Source organism: Sinocyclocheilus anshuiensis, unplaced genomic scaffold (genome assembly GCF_001515605.1).
Source record: "Sinocyclocheilus anshuiensis isolate Anshui unplaced genomic scaffold, SAMN03320099.WGS_v1.1 scaffold425, whole genome shotgun sequence".
Taxonomy (NCBI): domain Eukaryota; kingdom Metazoa; phylum Chordata; class Actinopteri; order Cypriniformes; family Cyprinidae; genus Sinocyclocheilus; species Sinocyclocheilus anshuiensis.
Genome location: NW_015537947.1, coordinates 764,690 through 787,622, shown reverse-complemented (window position 1 = coordinate 787,622; position 22,933 = coordinate 764,690). Strand labels below are relative to the sequence as shown.

The following is a 22,933-nucleotide window of genomic DNA, read 5'->3' as shown; positions in this document are numbered from 1 at the left end:
CTCCATTGGCGTCGAGTCTGGAGGATCCCTCGACTCCGCCTTCAGCCTCCGATGCCCAGACTCCGCCTCGGTCCTGCGACCCAGTGGCTCCACCATGGCTTCCAGCTCCCTTGTCTCCACCAGAGCCCGTCAGTCCACCAACTCCGCCAGGCTCCCTCGTCCCTCCGGCTCCGCCTTGGTCAGTCGTCCCCCTACCTCCACCTCAGGACTTCACTCCTCTGGCTTTGCCTCGTCCTTCCGTCCCTCTGGATCCGTTGGGCTCCTCCCTCCCTCCAGCTCCACCTCAGTCCTCTGTCGCTTTGGCTCTGCCGCGGCCTTCCGGATCTCCGCCTACACCTTGGTCGCCGAAGCCTCCGGCTCCACCTTGGTCCTCCGGATCTTCGGCTTCACCCTGGCTCTTCGGTTCTCTGTTGCCGCCTCGGGCTCCACCACCTGCTCCACCGCCTGTTGGTCAGCCCCCTGGAGCCGTCAGCCCTTCCTCCACCTTGGCTCCTCCCTCCGTCGGCTCCACCGTGGGCCGCTATTATGGCTGTGGCCTGGGCCCCACCATGGCCGCCTGTTCTGCCTGCTCCGCTATGGCCCCCTGCTCTGCCTGCTCCTCTTCATGGGCCTGGCCCTCCATCCCTTCCCCAGTTCTGCCTCCACTCCACCACCATCCTGGACTTGTTGGGTGTTGTTTGGGCGTCTGGAGCCGCCCTTAGGGGGGGGGATATGTAATGTGGTGTTTTGTTTCATGTTCATGTTTTCCATGTCTTTTATTTTGTAATTGTTTCATGGTCCCTGTTTGTGTCATGCTTCCCTTGCCCTCATGTATTCATGCCATTGGTTCCCCTGTTCATTGTGTCATGTTCTGATTGGTTGTCTTAGTCATGTGTCTTGTTTCCCATTGGTTTGTTCTTGTCAGGTGACCCTCTTGTTTGCTATAAGTAGCCATCATGTTGCCATTGTCTCTGGTCGTGTATTGATGTTGTAACCCGCTGTCAGTGAGTCTAGTCAAGTCTGTTGTCAAGTCTGTTCATGTCAAGTCAAGTCAAGTCAAGTCTGTTCATGTCAAGTCAAGTCTGTTCATGTCAAGTCAAGTCTGTTCATGTCAAGTCAAGTCTGTTCATGTCAAGTCAAGTCTGTTCATGTCAAGTCAAGTCTGTTCATGTCAAGTCAAGTCTGTTCATGTCAAGTCAAGTCTGTTCATGTCAAGTCAAGTCTCGGATTATGTTTGGATGTTTGGATCACTGTAAATAAAGCTGCACTTGGGTTCTCACTTCAACTCGCCTTCAGTGGATGATTCGTTACACTGACACATGAATATATGAAATAAGTCAGGAACATTTTAATAATAAAATTTTTTTTTAAACCAAACTACTGAAACTTTCAACAAATTACAGTGTGTACCAAATTAATAAAAAAAAAAAATGTTGAAATAAATGTTTAAATAAAGATAAATATACTTAGTAAATAGCTCTATTACATTTGATACATTATCATCATGATTTTTATAATGTATGAAATTATTAAAATTCCCAGTATTGATACTGCCACTATTATTAAGTTGCCAGAAAGTTTTCTTTAATGTTTTTAAAAGAAGAACATTATGATCACCAAGGCTGCATTTATATGACCAAAAAAACAGTAAAAACAGCAATATTGTCAAATATGATCATAATCTAAATTAACTGTTTTCTATTTTAATATATTAGAGAATGTAATTTATGCCTGTGAAGGCAAAGCTGAATATTCAGCAGCCATTACTCCACTTCAGTGTCACATGATCCTTCAGAAATCATAGATGGGAAAAAAATCAATATGCTTATTTTGTGCTAATTATTTTCAATGTTAAATGATTACCATTAATAATATTTTTGTGGAAACTGAATTTTTTTTTTCAGGATTCTTAAATGAATAGAAAATTCAAAAATACATAATACATTTTTAGTAGTAAAGACATTTATGTTACAAAATATTTGTCACTTTTGATCCATTTAATTTGTCATTTTTAGAAATAAATTAATGTTTTTATTTAGCAAGATCAAAAAAAATCTTATTGACCCCAGACTTTTGAATGGTAGTGTATGTATGTTGGTGTCAGTATTAGCAAGCCTAAAGAAAGCCAACGCAACCTCAAATTTTTCTGTAAGATTGGTGAAGTCTTTGGAAATGGAAAGCCTTTAAGAACATTGATTTAACAAGTACTAAATTCTGATTTGTCTCTATGGCTCGGAACTGTAGGATTATATACATACCAACAGATTGACGGTCCCTGGTGTTGTTAAAGATCCAGGTTCTCCTTTCTGTCCAGGCGGCCCTAGAGGACCAATGACCCCTCTTTCTCCAGATTTGCCTCTTTCTCCCTGTACTCCTCTCTCTCCTGGAATCCCCGGATCTCCCTGCAAAGCCAAAGCCAGAATATAAATAACAGAATATAAACAACACAAGCCGGCTATTATGAGCTGCCTCAGCCTTAATTGATAATAGCATCTGGCTGAATTACATTCAATGCACCATGCAAATAATCAAAGCTACTACATGGAGATTAGATATTTGTAGTCATTAATAGAGCAATACATTTTAAATGAGTTTATTTTTGATTATTGATATGTTTAATCATATGTTTCCTTCTTCATGATATTTCCCTTTTTATAGTTTTCTAGTCACAACAACAGGGACAACAGGGACTTTGATTTAATGAACAAAAAGTTTTAAAGCACCAATAACATATTCAGAAATTGAAAACATGTTCCTCTTAGAATAGGTGTAATCTGATATGCAAAAATGGATTCTGACACAGAAATGATTATTACACTGACCCTTTTATATTGTATGGAATCCATCAAAACAAAATATGAAAATCTTACCCGTTCTCCTTTAGTACCTCTGTCTCCAGGTCTGCCTGTGGCTCCCTGTGAAAATACAAAGAGAGAGAATTCCAAGAAATGAAGAAAAAGCACAAAGGTACAAAGGTAAAGGTATCTCAGGACATATAAATTAGATATTAGATATTTACATTTTTTATTTGAAATATTATATGTTAATGTTATACATATATATTGTATTTTTAGATTTAGATTTTATTATATTTATATCCTTTATTTTCCAAATTTAGGAGCCACCTGGATGCATCCAAAGGGTGATTTGTCAGAGCTAGCAAACGTCCAGACACATTTTTTTTTTTTTGGTCCCTGAAGTAATCCCTCATACATATAGACGGCTAAACTGCACTATTTTTCATAGCAGCTCCCAAGCTGCATTAGTGGAATGAAATTATCTGGCTGCTTTAATGGCCCAACTTTTCCAGTTATTCAGTCGAGAGCAGAGCAAAAAAGCTCAGAGGATTTACAAATGACCATTCTCTCCCCAAACTCGTCAAAGCCGTGAACCTCTGGATCTCTCTTTCTCTTATACCTCTCTCTTCATCTCCTCTGAGAGGGCTCTCTAGAGAAACACCTCTCATTGTACTCCAAAACCACTCTTGCATTTCTCTCCCCCCTCACTTTCCCATCTATCTCTGCTCCTCTCTCGCATCACGGCTCCCACTAGCTAATTCTCCTGCTAGATTACAGCAGCCGAGCAATCTAGCCTGCGTTTCTAAAGCGGGCGGCACTTTGTGAAAGCATCCTCAACCATCTGCTTTCATCCAAACCCCCATCAATGTCTAACACTCTCTCTTCTACTCTCTATTCCCAGGCTCCTGATGAGGAGAGTTTAAAGCCATCACCGTGCCCACTGAATTGCGTTTCCCTCAGCCCCTGCCATAAAAGAGACGGAAAAGTATGAAACGGAGAGGATCGAGAAACTTCCTGCTAGATGGCACTGTTGCACCACTGAAAAAGATAGACGGCCATCCATGAATGAAGCAGAGAGGGGGAAAAGAAAAGAAAATAGAGGAAATCTCAATGAGTGGTCCAACACCCCGCAAACACGCAGTCGTGCCATTTGAGAAGATGGTGACGTGAATGAAAGCGAAAATAAGGCCAGTGAACTTCCTCCAGATGATCCGCACCCATTTGAACCTTGACTCATCCAGAGACAGTATGAAGTGGGAAAAGGTGAACTGCTCGTTGAAAAAAACATGGTTTAAAATCCACTTTCTTGACTCATGGCTGCTCGGTTCTGCTTGAGCCAATCAAGTTAAACAAATAAAATGCAAGTTAAGTAAAAAAATATATATTTTAGTATCATTGCTATACTATTATAGTTTGTGTAAATATTTTAAATTCGATTTTTTTCTTCACTTTTTTCAATTTCGAAGTTTTAGTCATTTTGTTGTACATTTTTGTCAATATAGTTTTTTATCAATTTTTATTTATTAGCTTTAGTTTATTTTGTTTGAGTTATTTTAGTACTTCAAGTTAATGAGAAATGATGCCTTGACAACTAGCTGAAATAAAATACACTTGGATTTACTAAATTAGTTACGTTTTTTTCACATTTGATTTCAGTTAACATTTTTTTTATTTCAAGAAACACAATTTTTGTTTTAAATTATTTTAGTTTGAATTAAATATAATAACTCTGAATTGAATTATAGCTGAAATTAAATAACATCTAAAACAATATAAATAATTAGATTAAAAGCTAAAATTAGAAATGTTGACTGAAGTAAAATAAGTACTAAAATTACTAAAACTGAAAAACAAAATTAAAGCAAAAAAAGCATATAACAAAATATCTAAAACTAAAAATAAAATGAAATGTGAATAAATAAAAATTCAAAATATTAATAAATACTATAACAATACATACTGTAAATAACACTGGTCAAAACGCTTGATTATTACAGCCAGATGTTGTAGTTACAATATCAACCAGCAGAGGCAAACTGGGCCAGCTAACCATCGTAACCTCATTGTAATCCTATATAAAACGTCATTCAGATCTGCAGATGTATGCTGTATTTACTACGGTTGTCTGTCTGTGACAGAGGAGTAAATATGCGAGATTGTGTGTTGGCGGCTCTCTGATGTGTCTGCTCACTGCTGTAAAGTGCAAAAATGCGATTTGTCACACAGTTCTGCTGTAGATATGTGTTCTGTTGTGACAAGGCATCAGAGAATGAAACATTTTTTGTTTGACGTGACAAGGCTTTCGAAACTATAAACCCTGTTTGTAGGGACATTTAATTAGTGATTGCATGCATCATTCATGATTTAATGGCTCATGGGCAGGATTTTATCCACACTGTAGAGCATTAGCAGGGAGTAAAGCGGTATTATTATTGAAAACTTTACAAGACTAATGACTGGTGTTGGGTTTTTATTTGCTTGGGAAAGAAAGAAATCGAGTGAGACAGAGATAAATGTAGACCGAGTCTAACCACAATCCACTATCCTAACTCGCTGGCGAAATATTAGAGCACAAGTTATTACATGCTGTATGTATAAAAGTAAAAGCATTCATTTTCTCCTAACCTTATCATATTAGACACAGAGTACAGCTGAAGCCAAAGCTCGCTCGTGCATAAACTGTATACACACATACCGTATAGCCTGGAATTCCATCTTTTCCCGGCCTTCCCTGTGGAGGAGACAGAACATTCCCATCAGTCTTCGCAATCAAAGCAACTCTGCATTGATAATTTTTCATAGATGAGCCACAATGAGCAGAAATGTTAAGATGCAATTAGAAAACCACTTTCATAATGTTCTTTTAGAAGTTTCACAGAAGTAAAAATGGAAGCAATTTTTCATCTCAGAATATTGAGTGATATAAAGTTGAAGTTGAGAGAAAAAGTTGCAATTCTGAAAAAAAAAAAAAAAACTTTTAAATTCTGAAAAATAAATGTGCAATTGTGAGATATAATGTTGCAAATATGAGAAACAGAACAGAATGGTTGACAATCAGATAATCTATCCATTTATCTATACATCCATCCATCATTCTATCAATCCATCCATCCATCCATCTATCAATCCATCCATCATTCTCAAGGCCTGAATTTTGTTTTGGAAAATGGGGGGAATTCCCCCTTTAGGTGGCTCTTATGGGGGGGATTTTTTAATTTGAGGGGGGAGTTATGTTTTTTTTTTTGACATTTTTAAATTACCAATAATATGTCCAATGTCCAAACTAAATGTTTCGTCACCCAGTATATTTGTGTTTTACAATTTATAATGTTGTTGATTCATATTTATATTGTGAGGAAGATACTTTGATTTAAACTCTGAATTGAATTTAACTAAAAAAGACAAGTAAATAATCAGTAATTAAAATAAGGATAGATAAATGACAAGCAATGGCACAAACAAATACAATAACAAGATACAACTAAAATTAACTGTGCTTTAAGTTTTTCAGGTAGGTATAACAGTAATATTCAGGTACTGAAATACCACAGAAACTGAATAAACTATTTTCCTTTAAAATAACACTGGTTAGTCTTCAATGTAAACATTAATGACAGACAGCAGCAGGTTTATTTAGGTTGCTGTCTCTTTAAGACCTCATGCACGGATCTAACTGTTACACGTAAGTTTTGTTTCTCAACTGTTTACATTCACTTAATAGCCTATATACCGACAATGTTTAGTATAAATGTTTATGTGAATACTCATCAAGATGGGCATTTTGACATAATTTTGTATGTATTTGGCCGTTTACGTGTAATTAATCGCAACACAACTTAATTCTGAAGTCGTGCGCTCTCAGATGCGGCTCTATGTGCGGCTTTGGGTGTGAGCTCAGCTCACAGAAAGAGGTCTCACAGAGAGCGCGCAAGTACTGAATTGAGCACATGAATGTTTAAAATTGTAAGACTCAAAAGCACATGCAAATGATACATTCAGTCATCTGTCCCGAGCGTCTTTCACGCTGAAATATTTGCGGGAATTTTCAGCGTTACAATCGCGGAAACTGTGGGAATCGGTAGAATTATGTGCAATCCCGCGCCGAAATTCAAGCTCTGATTTTATTCATCTATCCATCCATCCATCCATCCATCCAGCTATCTATCTATCCATACATCTCTAAAGAATGTAAAGTTTTTTTTCTTGTGAAATGTCCAGTTTTATTTAGAAATAAATGCCACTTGCATTCCTTTTTTGCCATCAACTGCAATGACATTCATGCATTTTTAAGTGTGTCTATTACAGTACACACACTTCTTGGTGCTACTATACTTCACATTACAAATGTCAAATGTGTTGCAAATACTACGTGAACTTTGATGTAGTCTAGTTTGTACTTGTAGTTAGTTTAGTGCACATTGTTCCACAAAGGTTAAGTGCGAACAATTAGGACTCAAGCTAGATAAACTAGGAATAAATCACAAAATATCACCTGGAAGAAACAGGAAATCCTCAGGGGATTTCTGTGCATTCAGCGGAGGTGCTAAAGGCATTACGGCTGTACAAATAACGAAGCAATTAAATGAGACCTGTACAGCTGCTGTACTCCTTCACTGAGACAGCCAATCAAACATTTACCTCAGTGACTGCACTCATTACCACAGCACACATCAGCCGGGTTTAACACCACAGCACAGAGAAGAATATGAGGAGATTACTCTGTGCTATGAAGTGAGACATAACAGCAAAAAAACAGTCGCTGTGGTTTGTAGAGAACAATCTGACACAGAGTTCTGCTTTATGCCGCTATATCACACCAATTTTGTGTCAATCATATTAATTCAGCCAATCTAAACCTGTATATTTCCAGTTGTGTAGTGTATCTGATGCATGTTTACAGTGATTTTTTAGCATTCTGGGATCTCTTATTAGAAACAGCCTAGACTCTGAATCAAACTACAGGCCAGTGAGCAGAAATCAAGGGACAGAACCCAACAGAATGTTTGTGTCAGAACTCTGAATCCACAGCGAGTCAAACTGTGAATCAATCAGCAGACTAATCAGTTAATTAAATCTGGTCTGCAATTCAAGGATGGATCAAACGATGGATCAATCTGTTATAAGATCACAGAGTTGAGAATAGAGGATAGAAACTAATGAGTACTAAATGTTATTATAGAGGGTGTAGATCACAGCCAGGTGCAGCATAAACAGTAGATTACAGGTAGATCCTGGGACCCCTAGGGGCCACAAAGTGACCCATGGAAAATCTTAGTAAAATTTTGATTTTTTTTCCAATAATTGCTATTACACTGACAGCTCCAGTTTCTGACAAAAAAATCGCATATAGTTTTAGTTTAAATATTTATTTGTAATTATAATTATAATATTTATATTGCATTATTGCGCTAATAATACAATATGTATTATTATCATTATTAATATATTATACATAAATGTAATTTATATATTAATAATATATTATATACATATATATTATACATAATATATATATATATAATATATATACATATATACATAATATATTATACATTATACATTTCCATAATATTTTTTAACAATAAATGTGCATATAGTGTTATTCTCATTAAATAAATAAAATAAATAAATTGATTAATTTAGTTCCAGATTACAAAATTAACCTCTTAAATTAGTATTTTTCCTCACAGAATACAGTAAATGGGTCATGAAAATATACAGAGGCATTTATATTTTAAGATGTTCCTCACAAGAAGATTATGATATCCTATCATAAAGATGTCTGAAAACCGCTGCTTTAGATTACATGCAGGTGTTCATCAGTGTACGCTGCAGATTACCGGTGTAGTGAATGCTACAATTGCTTACAGGGGATCCAGGAGGCCCTTCAGGTCCAGGGAAGCCAGTCTCTCCCACAGGCCCTCGTTCTCCCTGTGTGGAAAGACAAAGAGGGAAAATCGGACATCATCAGTCTCACATTATCCTGTTGCCAAAACCTGCTGTATGACTGACAGCTGCTAACAAGCAACAAAGCAAATCTCACCGGCTCTCCAGGGATCCCTGACTCACCACGCGGACCAGGCTTTCCCTATCAGTTACAGGAACAAGAAGAAGAGAGAGTTAGACCTCAAACCTGGTGTCCATCTAAACCACCTGTAGGCTGGGAACATGGCTAAAACATCCACTGCTTTTATCTAAAAATTCATATGTGATATGAAACCTTTGTCTTGTGACAGACCACTAAACCATAACAGCTTCAACGTAAGAAAATCCCATATGAATTGCTGCATTAAATAGGCTTATCCAACACAATAATTTAAATGCTACAAGTGAATTTTGCCATCACAAAATTATAATGCATAGAGTGGAAACTGGATATTTATTTTGAGATTTGTTAAAGATTAAATTTAATAGTGTTATTAAATTACTAGCATTTTATTTAAACATACAAATATGGAAGACAAGCATAAGCAATCTAAATAACAATTTATTTTGCGATCAAACCATGATTGACGCACTCCCAATTGAAATTCCTTATTCTAGTAGAAGGATGGCACTTCATAAATTTTTTAATAAAACGTTTTCACGAAAATTGTTGTCATTAATATTGTGAAAATTGCGAAGGCTGAAGGGGTGGCAGGTTGTCTGCTGTGCTTTGTGCAATTTACTTACTACCTTACTGCTTGTAGCTTATTTCCTGAATAATAAATAGTTTTATGCGTAGTACAGTGATTTGAAAGCAGGAAAATAACAACAGAATAACTTACAGTAGGGCCAGGAACACCAGGTGGACCAGGTAGGCCAGGATCACCCTTCAAACACACAAGCATACACAAGTAAGGTAACGAATCTACTGCAACAGCGCCTGAGAACATCAGAAAAACACAATGATTGCTTTTCTTTCTGTTCTCCAAACCAACTGTGCTTGACAAGTCCTCCAAAATCATGCTCTGAGTATCTCTGTGTGTGTGTGTGAGTTGCTTTCTTTCCTACATATGCGCTCTGCTGGCTTTAGGAATTAATGAGCTACTTTTAAGTTTTGGGGCAGAGCATGCAAATAAACATCTTGAGATCAGGCAGCCTCGTGGCTGTTGTGGAGTCGGTGAGCTCGCAAAATGTTGCGACTACATCTTGACAAGTCCTTTCTGGGAAGAGTGGGCGAGTTTGATGCCGCTTAAAGTAGTAAGCTGCTCTGGCAGACAGACGAAAGAGAGTCTCCATGCACCAGCGCTCCTACGTGGAAGCTGCTCTGGCAGACAGACGAAATAGAGTCTCCATGCACCAGCGCTCTGATACGTGCAGTCGGGGGGGTCTGGACCATTCTGTTGGCTCGATTTAATGAAGCCTATTATTTCTACCCTCTCTAGTATTCTCGTATTCATGGTCTTTCTCTTGAATTCTCGAGTGCTTTGACTAAGCACTGCGTTGAAATTAGAATACTAACAATGCTTGAATTAATTATGAATGTCTAGCCACCATCCTCCATCTCTCTGTCTGTCAAACACACACACACACACACACACACACACCAAAACTGCAATGTCATGTCAAATCGTGAAGGTACAGAGTGGAACAGCTGGCTGAGCTGGTGAAAGCTGTGTGTAATCTGGGACACTCAGAGAGCGTCCAGTGACACGATTCATTCAAATGCACTTACCGTAGCACCTGGCAGCCCCTCTAGACCTGGTAATCCCATCAGCCCCAGCTCACCCTGGAATAAAAGAAACACATTCCAGCTCAGCAGGGACACCTTCATGTGTGAAAGTCCGTGTATGTGTGTTAGAGTTGGGGAGTGAGTGAGTGACTGACTGAGTAAAAGTGGCAATGCAACTAACTCCACTACATTTTTCAGGAAAACTAATAAACTTTTTTTTTTCTCTAATGCAAATTGAAGGGTTAATCTTTTTCACGTTTCCTTGGTTGGTAGATGCACCAGGGACCTGATTATAGCACTTAAAACCTGGAAAAGTCAGATTTTCATATGTCACCTTTAAAGCTAATCTAATAGCCAGAATTTTTTTTGTATTGTAAATACACACACATGCACACACACACACATACATACTGTATATATATATGGAATAATTAAGTTTTATTTATGTTTGGAAGAGGCTTATGCTCAACAAGGCTGCATTTATTTGATTTAATATTAAAATATACAGTAAATAAGACAGTAATATATATTATAAATATTATTACAGTTAAAAAGAACAGTTTTCTACTTTAATATATTTTAATATGTATTTTTTGTCATATGATGACAAAGCTGAATTTTAAGCAGCCATTACACTGCATTGCATGATCCAGCATTTTCACACAAATATTGAAATGGTTCATTTTTACTTTTCATTTATAATATAATAGTTTCAAAATGTAATATTTATATGATGGATTAGCTGGATATTCTGAATATTGGATGTTCTGGCTCTGGGACAAAAGTAAAACATTCAAATCTATACATATGGGATTTGAAAAGCAGTAAAACTAAATGATGAAAGCATGGTAAAAATTTTCCATGTCAAATTTACTAATATAAAATCAACCCCTGGGCCATAAAAGTGCCCAAAGTTGAAGAAATACTCCTAAAAGATTATATCACAGCAATGGTTTGGATCTTTAGAAAGCTGTGACTTTCCTGTTTCCTTCAGTGGAACTCAAAATGTATTTCCAGGTCAAAGCGACTGATGGAGCAGATCACAACAGTGTAGCTACCAGACTCCTTGTGTAATGTATTTTAGCAGCTCAACAAACACCAAATGCCATTTTTCCAGCATGTCACTGATTATTTCAATTAAAACCCACATATTTATCTTCATCCTGACAAGTGAGTCAAGTTAACTCTAATTCTGTCGCATTACCATCCTGACAAAGCATTTACTTTCCTCCTTCCATTTTCATTTAGCCTGCCGTGTTAATAAATCATACGTACTTCGCTGCAAACAGAGCAGCTCATAATTCACCCCAAGTGATTGGCTGCTTCTCCACACCGAACCCGTCCACGGAGTGCTGAAAAATCTGAGTACAAGCATCGTATATTACATTAGTCTCATGGCTCAGTCGCTATTGATGGGACAGCAGCGGGCGCCATGTTAATGGGCCCCACCACCGAGACAAATTGCGGCAGTAATTGTCGCACATGTAGACTGCCACGTATAACAGAGCGCAGACCTACATGGGACCAGAAAGAGGATCGACTGGAGACAGATGGGGGCAATTCTAGTGCAGTGCCGGAGACTGCTGGGACCATTTATTCAAATGTCAAATTAGCATGCCGCTGAAAAATCATTTTGCAAAAAAAGAAACAATAAAAAATATAAAAATTGCACCCAAGAGAACAGAAAGTGCCAGCTTTTTGGCTGCTGGAGCTGCATTGTTGCTATTGTAGGGATCTGTCGTTGTCGTGCATGTGTTTTTGTTGGGACCTGTGCATGTACTGCGTTCACAAAATCTCCCACAGGCAGAAACAATTTGATTTAGGTGCCGTTCCTGATCACTTCTTTTGTTGTTGAGAATGCTGTGTGACTAAACTGTCGTGCTCGGCTGCTCGCGGGCTACTTCAGAGCCAGGAGCTGTGATTAATGGAGACTAGCCAGAAAGCAAGTGCTGGCCAGATCTGTTTCTCTCAATCCAGAGGCATAGAAAGACAGAAGACCATTCAATACAAATCACAGCGACGCAACACTCACCATCCTTCCTTCATCTCCTTTGGGCCCCTGGAAATCAAAAGCACAAAATTAGCCTGTGAAGCTGACCTTATTTGACCTTACTGCTATGTGTGCTATCAATTAATCCAATCTGTGTAATTAGCTGGATGGCATCTGCTAAGATTTGCTGTCAAACAGTAACACAATCAAGTGACTGTCAAACAAAAGAACCACGAGGGAATTATGCTGACAGAATTCTGTTCCAAAGCCGAGTGAGCTGTCAATCTAACAGGGTAGAGCACAATTAAGAATTTGAGAATCGGATCTTTTGCATTTTATGTGTGAATTGGAATTAAACTGACAACGTACCCCAGGAAGTTTAATTGGTTTGACAGTAAGTAGAATTTACTGGGTTGTAATTCAAAAAAATTTGAATCACACAAGAAAGGAATGTTAGGAAGTGTACAATAAATAATTACATTATGTAATTAACAATTCATATGTAGAATACATTTTTACTCGACTGATTAGAAATATTAACTCAGTTCAGTACGACCAAAACAAGTTATTCAGCCAACTCAGAGATTATAATTTTGCCATAGAGCACCACAACATTTCCACTACAATGTTATTAGATAAATATTTGACATCATTTGAATCTACTGATTACATAATTGTGTTAAGATGAAAGAAAAGATGTTGAGGCATTTTGGGAAATGTTATGGGAAGTGTTCTTCCAACACAGTTAATTTGATAAAAACAACTAATGATATCATGAATCAATGTATTCAATGAATATACACTATATATTGTAATTTTAATTTCAGGAAATAGTACTAAAAAGAAGCTGAATGAAATTTAAAAATGTAAAACTTAAATTAATAACTGATTTTATTATTATTATATAACAAATTTTAATAGATTATATTTCATTTATTATTCACATTAAAATGCACAATACAAAAGCTGCACTTAAAAACTACATTTTGTTTGTATTAATTTGTAATTCCACTTCCACTGACAAATGTCTTCTTTCAAATGAGACTACAAGTATGCATGCAACACAAAGGCTTCATTAACTAACTATTTTAGTTTGGTTATGCCTTTCTTTTTTTTTTCTTTGTTGAAAAGAGGGGTGTAGGTTAAGTTAAATTCAAACTTGAATTCAAACTTGAATTACAATTCTGAATTCCCATTTGCTGCCTTAATTATTTAAATACAGTACCTCAATTCAAATTCAACAAATTAAATAATTTTTTTAAGGCATCCTTAACTGAATTCTGAATGGTGCTCTATCTATCTAACAATTTAAGGCATGATGTGTGCTGTGCATGAGTGACTGTTTATGCCTATGTAGAGTTTTAAACCATTCACTTGTGAGGTTCAATAATGTTAGGATGCTGTGGGAGGTGTCACGTCCCACTTAGAACAAGTTCAGCTGAGGATAAACCGAAACAAAGCACCCCGAGGGACTTGTAAGCAGCTCCTTGAGTCTATCGCAGTGAGGAGGGAGATTGGAGAGTGTCCTCTTTCAGACCTACTGATAAGGGTTTAGCATTTTCAGAGTTCTGGGCGGTCTGGTAAAGATGGCCCAGGAGGGAATACTCTTGTTCTTCATGGAAAGGAAGGACACATTACATACAGACTAGATAAGTGTGCGTGTCGCTGTGTTGACAAGCTAATCGGATGATTCCGCTAGGGCAGAAAAGCTCTTTTATATATATTTCTCTTTTTTTTCCTGTTAAAGCGCTGCATTTTAATTACCCCTTCTTTACAAGCAGCTACTTTGTTGACTGTGTGATGGGTTTGTTTTGCCCTTCTCCCTTTGGGCTACTGTCATTGTCTGAGTTTTAGATTTGTGTCTGTGTGGCCGTGATCTGTCCTTCAATTCATGCAGTGTAAACCTCTTGAAATCAGGGGTGGACAGCAGCGAAACCGAATACAGATTCCCAAATCAATGTAGCTTCTTTGTGTATTGACATTTAAACTTCATTAAAAGTGCTACAACTGATTCCCTGTGGTGGGTTACGTTCAAAGAGCTATTTATTTAATTTAATGTGGGACATAATTTAAAAAATACGACACATACCGGGGGCCCTGGTGGTCCGGGTTGACCTGTATTAGCCGCGCCATTCTGTAAATAATAAAAAGGATTACTGCAGTTTATGAAGTGTGAACAATATGACATATATATTGTGAGTGTGTTTTAGTATCAGGTTAAAGTTTTACCTGAAGTTTATAGAGACTGCTCATCCCATTGCTGTCTGCATATGGGACACCCTGAAAAGAACAAGTTTACAAGGTTTTTTGCATGTTGCTAGGTGTTTGCTTATTGGCTCAAGTCAAAATAACCTGCCCAAATCAATATGATATTATGGTTTCCAGATATGTCAAAGGTTCCTCCTTCAAATACAAGTCAATGAGATTTTCCTCCTTATTTATCATTAACCAAGCTATAAAATCATAAGGGAAACAAACTAAATAGGAGTCTAAAATTGCTGTGTTGTTTGCATTTCTTGGGCCACTGATGTGGTTATGAAATTATGGCCATCAATTTAATGTATTAGAGCATTGCATACTGTTTACATTTCAATTTTTTATTTCCTTATGCTTGTTTGAAATGAGCTGGAGTGTTGAAGAAAATTGATTTTGCATATTTAATGTTCACTGAAATGACAGCCACATGGTTACGTGGGCTGCTGAAGCTAATATTTAGGTCTGAACCTGTATAAAAAACTACAAATAAAAGTATTCAAAAAAGTATTTTATTATTAAATACCCATCTTCACTTACACCCATCTCATTTATAGCTGACTTTTTTTTCTATGTAAAATTATTTTTCCCCATTCTATCTTTATATGCAGAGATAACTATGAATAAACCACTTATAGGCTGATTTTCCCAAAAAGGATAAATACTGGTGCACTATCAACACATTGCTTATTGTTTTCAAAACTCCAACCATGTGATGCTAGATTGGGGCGGAGCTATCTTTTTGGCGACCAATGACAGACAGCAGGAAGAGTTATGGAAACCTATAGGAAAGCATTCATTATTTTTGCAATTATGTTTGCAATTCCTAGTGGTGTAGAAAATGCACACTTTAATTCAGAACTTACAGGGGGTCCAGGAGGTCCGGGTCTGCCTTGCAGTCCTTCGCTGCCCTGGAACAAAAAGACATTTCTTTTCTTTACACGCATAACACAAACTGCCTCTCCAAAGGAAGTATGTGATTGCATTGAGAGTCAAGGCCAACTGCAGTGTTAGCAAATGTTGTGAATAATAAATAACAGGTGTCAGATAGAGGATTTGGAAGTTTTGAGGATAGACTTGGTGCCCCTTGGCTCTATTGGGTTAGCTCTCAGTGGAGCCGACCAGCTGATGAAAACCAATGAAAAATGCCTCTATCCCCTTTCTAGTGCATATCTGCACACTGCAGGGCACACCACTAGCTCATATTCACTATCTCCCGCTAACCGTTTGTGAGAGTATTACTCCAGCCAATTATCAGGAAGTGTGTGTGACTCATACAGATGCAGATGGATCAAAGAATCATAATGTTTGGAAAAGTGAAAAAGAGAAAAAGATATGCCTTACATTTTGGTTTAATCCCACTATAAAATTCAGTTTAACTCTGGAATTTTTAAACATAACATTTAAGATGATATACATAACAAATAAACAATTTTATTTTGTTTAGTCTATAAACCAAACATTTAAAAAAAATTATTATTTACTCACTCTCATGTTGTGCTAAACCTGTATAACTTTCTTAAGTGGAATACAAAATTAACCATTTTAAAGATTTATTTTTTTGGCATTTTCGCCTTTATTACAATAGGACAGAACATAACTGACATGAAGCGAAGAGGGAGAGAGATGGGGGGAGCAGGATCGTGAAAGGTCCTCGAGTCGGGACTCGAACTCGGGATGCCCATAGCGCAACGGCGCTGTATGTCAGCACGCTGTCCACAAGGCTAACGGCGGCGACAAAATTAACCATTTTAAAGATAAAAAAAAAAGATACAAAGCCATCATGAAAGTGGTCCATTCGCACTATAGTTCAGGCCTTCTGAGAACATATGATCATTTTGTGAAAGAAACGGTCCAAATTTTAATTCATTATTCTTTTTTTTTCCTCAACAGCAGCCCCCAAATCTAGTGTTCACTTATGCACTTGACATTATCCATGTCCATAATGTATATTCTATTGAAAAGTATAGCATGAACAGTTTGCAAACATCTCACTGTGTTCCACAAATAATCATATTATGTCTGGGTTTGAAATAACATTATCTTTTTTTTCTAAAGTACTTAATATTATTTTTAAATCTTAAAGCAGAAATTATCACTTAATTATGCTTACCCGTTCTCCCTTTGGTCCTAGGGGCCCAACAGGTCCTGGTCTGCCAATAAGTCCCTAAAGGCAGAGGAATATGCATGAGGTTATTTTTGATTAAATAACCAAAATTAAATAATTAAAAATTAAATAATGATTTTTATTAATTTTTTTATTTTTTTTTGACAAAAAATGTAGTAGCTATGTAGTAATTATGAAGTCATGATAACATTTATTTTTGTTGGAAAATTCTCACCTGTGGACCCATGCGGCCTGTGGATCCAGGCAATCCTGGCACACCTGGGGACCCCTAGGAACAGAGAAACAGACAAAAAACAATTGTAGTAATAATTGTATTGTATGATAATGCATTCTCTAACCTTGGACCAATTAACTGTGAGCTTGGGGCTAAACTTCAACAGAAGTTTATTTTAATACCTATGCAAACTGCAAACTGCTCAAACAAATAAAATCATTTCATTTCAGATGCAGAGTCTGGAAAATTTAGTTAGGCAGCAGTACAGCGTACAACTATGACACATCAGACAACTTTACAAGGATTAGTTTAGATTTGTCGCATTGCACCGTGTAATTCTGATAACTCACCTCATCACCCTTATCCCCCATCGGACCAGGAAAGCCTCTCTCACCCTTCACTCCCTATATGACAACGAGACAGATGGAAAATAGTTGAGACAGTAAGTACAATCTTTTGATTGAGTTTCTCTCTAAGAATGCTCTCATATATTATTCATGTTTATCTCTGGCCTCAATTCTTGCCTGTCACTGAATGTCTCACATTCAGGCACTCGACTGTACAAGTATGCAAACCATATTTTGCTACAATTGTTGCACCATGTGTAATATATTTGCCCTGCAATGCCTTGTTGTAACAGAGGAAATGTACTTCAAGAATTACAGCTAAAGCTCATGTGTCTGCCAATCACGATTCTCTTCTCTAATCTCTGATTTAGGGCGGCTTACCTTGGGACCCTCTTTTCCAGGATTACCAGCTGGGCCCCGAAGACCCTGATCCCCCTGTCAAAGCCAACCCAGAACATAAGGAGCCAGATCCACAAGACAGACACAAGAATATGCAGTAGTGCAGCAAAGTATTTGAACACTTAGGCCACAGTTTATGTATGAATGTCAACATGTTAAATAATTAAATATCAAACAAAGCGGGATTCATTTTAAAGAATGAGAGCACAAGCTCATATAAGGACCAGGATTAAAAACCACTGTTTCATATTATATACACATTCATATTAAATAACTGGACTGCAGAAATGTCTGGTGTATTTGTGTCTACAATGGTGCCATCTATAAACAATCAGCCAGAAAAGATGACAGCAATCAGTGCTAGGGAATCTCAGGTGGAGGAACAGAATATTAATTAGTGAGAAGATTAAATGTGTTTGCAGCCATTTTTTACCTTTTCTCCATCCATTCCTGGGATACCTGGAGCTTTATTTATTTTATTTAGTTCTGTTCATCCTAATTCATACTATTAATGTTAGCATCCACTAGACTGCAGTAAAAATAAGTGCACAGGAGGATAGACAGCTGGATGAAACAGTACCTTCAGTAATGTCCCCATGTCTCCAACAATAGGTAGTGCTGTCTGAAAAAGAACCATTTAGAGCATCATTAGATACAACATTAGAAAATGAGACGCAATACAAACAAATATTTATTTTATTCCCCAATATCGTAATCCTATACTATTTTCATTAGCAGAGCAAAAATAAACAAAACAACTTTACATATTGCGCGTACCTGGATATTAACTTTATGTTTCTAGAAATATTCAGAAAAAGGCAATATCAGCATGTTAAAAAACATGTTACGAACCGGTTCTCCAGGGGGTCCAGGGGGTCCTGGTCTGCCTTGTGGGCCTGGAGGTCCCTTTCAGATTAAGACACAAAAACATATATGAATATAAATATTCTTTATATAAAATAATTCTTACATATAAATATTTTTATATTTTCACCTTGTGACAAATTTGGACTCAAAGAAATAAAATAATTTCTCACCATAATTCCTTGCACTCCAAGTGGTCCTGGAGGTCCACGAGGACCCTGTGAAAATAACACCATCATGTAAATTCACTTGCTTCAACATTTTCAACACAATCTAGATTGAAACTCTGTGTTATCTTTTTTAACATCTTAAAAAATATGTAATATCAATGTATAAGTACATTATAGGGGTGTGAATCTTCACTGGTTTCACGATTCGATTCGATTACAATTATCATGTCAACGATTCAACGATTAAATTTGATATCACGATGCATCATGATGCGTTGCATCCTCAATTCTAAATATTACTGCACATGGCTACATTTTCATATAAATTTTATATTTAAATAATAAATAAAGTATAGTAATAATAAAGGGGGAAAAAAGACAATTACAAGTGATAAACAAAAAGTACTTTCAGTATCTAATAGTGCTTTAAGTATTTGAAAGTTTCCAGACAATCATAGTTATAGGTTTTTCTTTTTTCCTCAGCATTACTGCTGTTTGATTATTACTGATGACATTATAGACAGTGGCAGTTTTAATAGGCTGCATTCACACTAATGCACAGATCTATTTCAACATATCAGATGTTTTGCCCTGTTCTGAAAACATACCTGACTGTGTTTACATCAATTTTGTATCATAAAAGTATTCGGAGATGCAAGTGCATTTAACCGCAGCTGCGATCAAGCTTCAGGACAACAAAAACAAAGTGCACGTCAAAGTCTGTCAGTATGTGAGTTTCCTGCATCTAATACATACTGCATTCAAAACCGCATAAATGAAAGCATATCTAAAGGAAAACACTGAAATAACAGCGGGTGGAAGCACACGCTGTCAAGCAATGCGCACATGTCTCACAGCGCATATATCCTCTGCAATGAAGCCTGCCGCGATTTTCTCTAGTCTAGCGCACACACGTGCCATATGTGGGGAAAACCAAGCTCAGAATCGTTGAAGAGACAATCACGATGCATCGGAGAATTAATATTTTCTCCCACCCTTAGTACATTATGCACAATGATATCTCATTTACATGCTTGGTCTACATGTAAGTTGTTGATTTCTGGATGTTAATTTATCTTTTACCTGAATTCCTGGTTCGCCTTTAGGTCCCATCAGACCCTACAGAAAATAAATTAACAACTAAGTAAATAAAGAAATAAAGAAATACATGAATTAACCCATTTTCTATTAATAATTACACTTGTCTTATAAATATTGTTTTCAGTCTGATATACAAACAAAATGCTAAATGCTAAAATCTAAAGCTACTTGAAATGCTTTTATATAGTGTGAACTTTGTGGTTGTCTGTGGGAAGTATGTGGGATGAAGAAACAATGTGAATAGTCATTGTCATTGCAAACCTGTATGACTCAGTGGAACAGAACAAAGCCATTGTCAGGCTCCAATTCTGACAAAAAGTACCATAACAGTTGTTCATTTGACTTGTACACTATATTCCAACTCTCTTGATGCTGTACCATATTATTGTGTGAGGAACAGACTGAAATTTCAGCTTTTGTGTTCCACAAAAGAAAGTTTGAAACAACATGAGAGCGAGTAAATGACAGAATTTTCTGTTTTGTGTGAACTGTCCCTTTAAATGAAGACAATCAAGAGTGTTTGTGAAGTTAAAATTCTTGAACAGGTACTTACAGGGGGTCCAGTGATTCCAATGCCAAGTTCTCCTTTCTCTCCAGCATCTCCAGGTACTCCAGGTACACCACGCTCACCCTGGTAGAGAACAAAAAAGTTAATTCAGCCAAACTAAATTAACTCCAAAATTCACAAAACACAGTCAAGTAGTGCAAGTTTAGACAATAAGGCTTGGCTGAATAATTATTGTGGTTTAAAATGAACATCTTCAGGCAGTATGTAGTAATTCATTTCAAATCAAACCCTTACAAACAGATGCTTACACAGCAGTAAAATCAGAGCTTTAACGAAGCGTTCTGCATAAGCAAATCATTTATGACAGCATGCAACTGGCTTAAATAAATGTTCTGGGTTTAATACAAGTTAAGCTCTATTACCACAGACAATTTCGACTTGTAACTCAGTTTGAAAACTGTATTCCACAAATTTTGCTTTGTTTTAAACTTTGGGAATGAGTCAAAAGGGTTTTCTGTGGTAATCGACATTATTCATAATGCTGACATTTCTTATGACACCATAAATAAAAAGTGGACTAAAAGACAAAGCACAGCACAGGGAAATATAACTGGGGATGTTCCTTTAAAGATAAACTACACAAGCGCAAAATTGAATACTTTAAAAAGAATCTCTCACAGTGACCTACCTTAGGGCCCCGCAACCCCCGAAGGCCAGACACGACCTCCTCCTAGTGCAAAACAAGAAATGAAACACAAACTCAAATGAATACCATATTCCTAGACCTTACATAAGACTCAGTTTCAGCCAGATAAGAAGACACAAGTCAAGAACTGAGAAACTTTCATAGGAACAGTCTGAAAATCAGTGTTTAGGAATACTAAAGTAGTGATGCTATGAAAACCGTGTTAAAAGAACAGTGTCATATTTTATATAAACAGGTAAATAAATAATTCACTTTTTCTTAACCACTTTAAATTAGTAGCTTGCAGCGTGACAAGACACAATTTCAAGCAGCTTCCTCAACATTGCCAAATACTGCACGCTCTTGAGTTCGGTGCAATTCACAGCAAATTTTTAATTGTTTTTCTCGGTATGATTTGCAAGCGATACTGCAGGAGCCGACAGTGTGAAAGAGTTACAGTAAGCATTATTTGCTCTATGCCACTGATGGAAAATTGATTTTTGTGGTCAGCAAGAATTAGATTAGCAAGTAGTTTTCGCATCGCAGAAGCCGCCACAGCAGGTAGGTAAACAGACTGTTTGAATCCTATAAAGTCAAAATACAGGATACTAAAGTATAGTGAACCGATTAAATACAGCAAGGCCTTGTTGGACTGAACGAAAAAGTGGGTGTTAGTGATATCAACAACAACAACAATTACTATATACTATTATTAGGGCTGGCTTAATACCACTTTTTCAGAACTGATCTCGATCCGATACCAAAAATTTGGAGTATCGCCCGATACCGATCCCGATCCGATACCAGTGCAGTTTTTTTTTAAATCAGTGTATAATTTGTATTCCTCAATGTGTTGACCTGATCATGATCAAAAGTTCAAAGCACAAAGGGAAGAGATACTGATGCGTACTGTATAATATCTGTGCGATAGTTTGAGTTTTTTCTTTAAACAGTTTTAAATTTCAGTTACTGTGCGCATGAAGAACAATTCATAGTGCTCTCTACTCCAGTGTAGTGATCTCTAACAGACACCCGGTAGAAACATGATTTAGAAACAGCACTAAACTCCAGCAAGATAAAGTCCTTTTATGCAAAACCACTGATCTTTATCTACAGATCAAGTATAATAATAGGAACATTGAATCATCTTAGAGAGAGTTTTATGCGACGCACAGTTTGAATGCTGAATGGAGGATGACTGACAGCCGCAGCAGAGAGAAGAGTTTACGTGAACTTGAATTTAACGACTTAAATATTAATCTGTACCTCACATTAAACTATGGAACGATCTCAGAACACTTGAAATATAGTGCACGAAAACTTTATGGTGCTTTATAATGTTTTTGTGCCTTTCGTGGGGCATAACAATAACAATAGTATACGCAGAATATCGGATTTGGATCGGTCTCATCTGACCGATACCCGATCCAGCAGAAAATGGCAGTATCGGAGCCAATACCGATACTGAATATCGAATCGGCGCACCCCTAACTATTATTTCTGTCAGGACCACTATCGTCATATATGATTGACAATTAGCATACAGTTTGGATTGGCGGTATGGTTCTGTTCTGGCAAGAACTCCCTGCGCATCCATGCAGCCTAGCATGGATGAGAGCAGGGAGAGCAGCAATAACCCCCCAGGGTAAACAGAACAGAACCAACATAAATGTATTGCAGATATTGTTAAAGTTCAATAATGTTATGTACACATTTTAGATTTAGTCAGATTCAAAGGAGAATCAGAAGGCTGTATCCCGACTGACAGAGGAGGAGTTGGGGATGGAGGAGGGTAATTAGCTATTGAGCAATGCGAAAACTGCTGATAATACTGAGGGACCTT

At 37.2% G+C, this 22,933-nt stretch overlaps 2 protein-coding genes across 2 annotated transcripts in view; both read right to left on the bottom strand.

Annotated features, from left to right (window-relative positions):
• The window catches only part of LOC107664190 (collagen alpha-1(XIX) chain-like), a 27,575-nt gene extending 9,352 nt beyond the window's left edge, over positions 1–18,223 (bottom strand). The window contains exons 1-16 of the mRNA XM_016454676.1: positions 18,196–18,223; positions 17,745–17,798; positions 17,367–17,420; positions 17,017–17,070; positions 16,788–16,841; positions 15,541–15,585; positions 14,651–14,701; positions 14,511–14,555; positions 12,464–12,490; positions 10,435–10,488; positions 9,545–9,589; positions 8,821–8,865; positions 8,646–8,708; positions 5,473–5,508; positions 2,850–2,894; positions 2,238–2,381 (exon numbers count right to left, since the gene is read on the bottom strand). Coding sequence (XP_016310162.1) covers positions 2,238–2,381; positions 2,850–2,894; positions 5,473–5,508; positions 8,646–8,708; positions 8,821–8,865; positions 9,545–9,589; positions 10,435–10,488; positions 12,464–12,490; positions 14,511–14,555; positions 14,651–14,701; positions 15,541–15,585; positions 16,788–16,841; positions 17,017–17,070; positions 17,367–17,420; positions 17,745–17,798; positions 18,196–18,210 — 831 coding nt within the window. The 5' untranslated portion in view covers positions 18,211–18,223. The remainder of the gene's footprint in view (positions 1–2,237; positions 2,382–2,849; positions 2,895–5,472; positions 5,509–8,645; positions 8,709–8,820; positions 8,866–9,544; positions 9,590–10,434; positions 10,489–12,463; positions 12,491–14,510; positions 14,556–14,650; positions 14,702–15,540; positions 15,586–16,787; positions 16,842–17,016; positions 17,071–17,366; positions 17,421–17,744; positions 17,799–18,195) is intronic.
• A 53-nt stretch (positions 18,224–18,276) lies between these two features.
• The window catches only part of LOC107664273 (collagen alpha-1(XIX) chain-like), a 117,204-nt gene continuing 112,547 nt past the window's right edge, over positions 18,277–22,933 (bottom strand). Inside the window, exons 27-32 of the mRNA XM_016454799.1 lie at positions 21,094–21,135; positions 20,451–20,528; positions 19,880–19,915; positions 18,800–18,844; positions 18,615–18,668; positions 18,277–18,384 (exon numbers count right to left, since the gene is read on the bottom strand). Coding sequence (XP_016310285.1) covers positions 18,277–18,384; positions 18,615–18,668; positions 18,800–18,844; positions 19,880–19,915; positions 20,451–20,528; positions 21,094–21,135 — 363 coding nt within the window. The remainder of the gene's footprint in view (positions 18,385–18,614; positions 18,669–18,799; positions 18,845–19,879; positions 19,916–20,450; positions 20,529–21,093; positions 21,136–22,933) is intronic.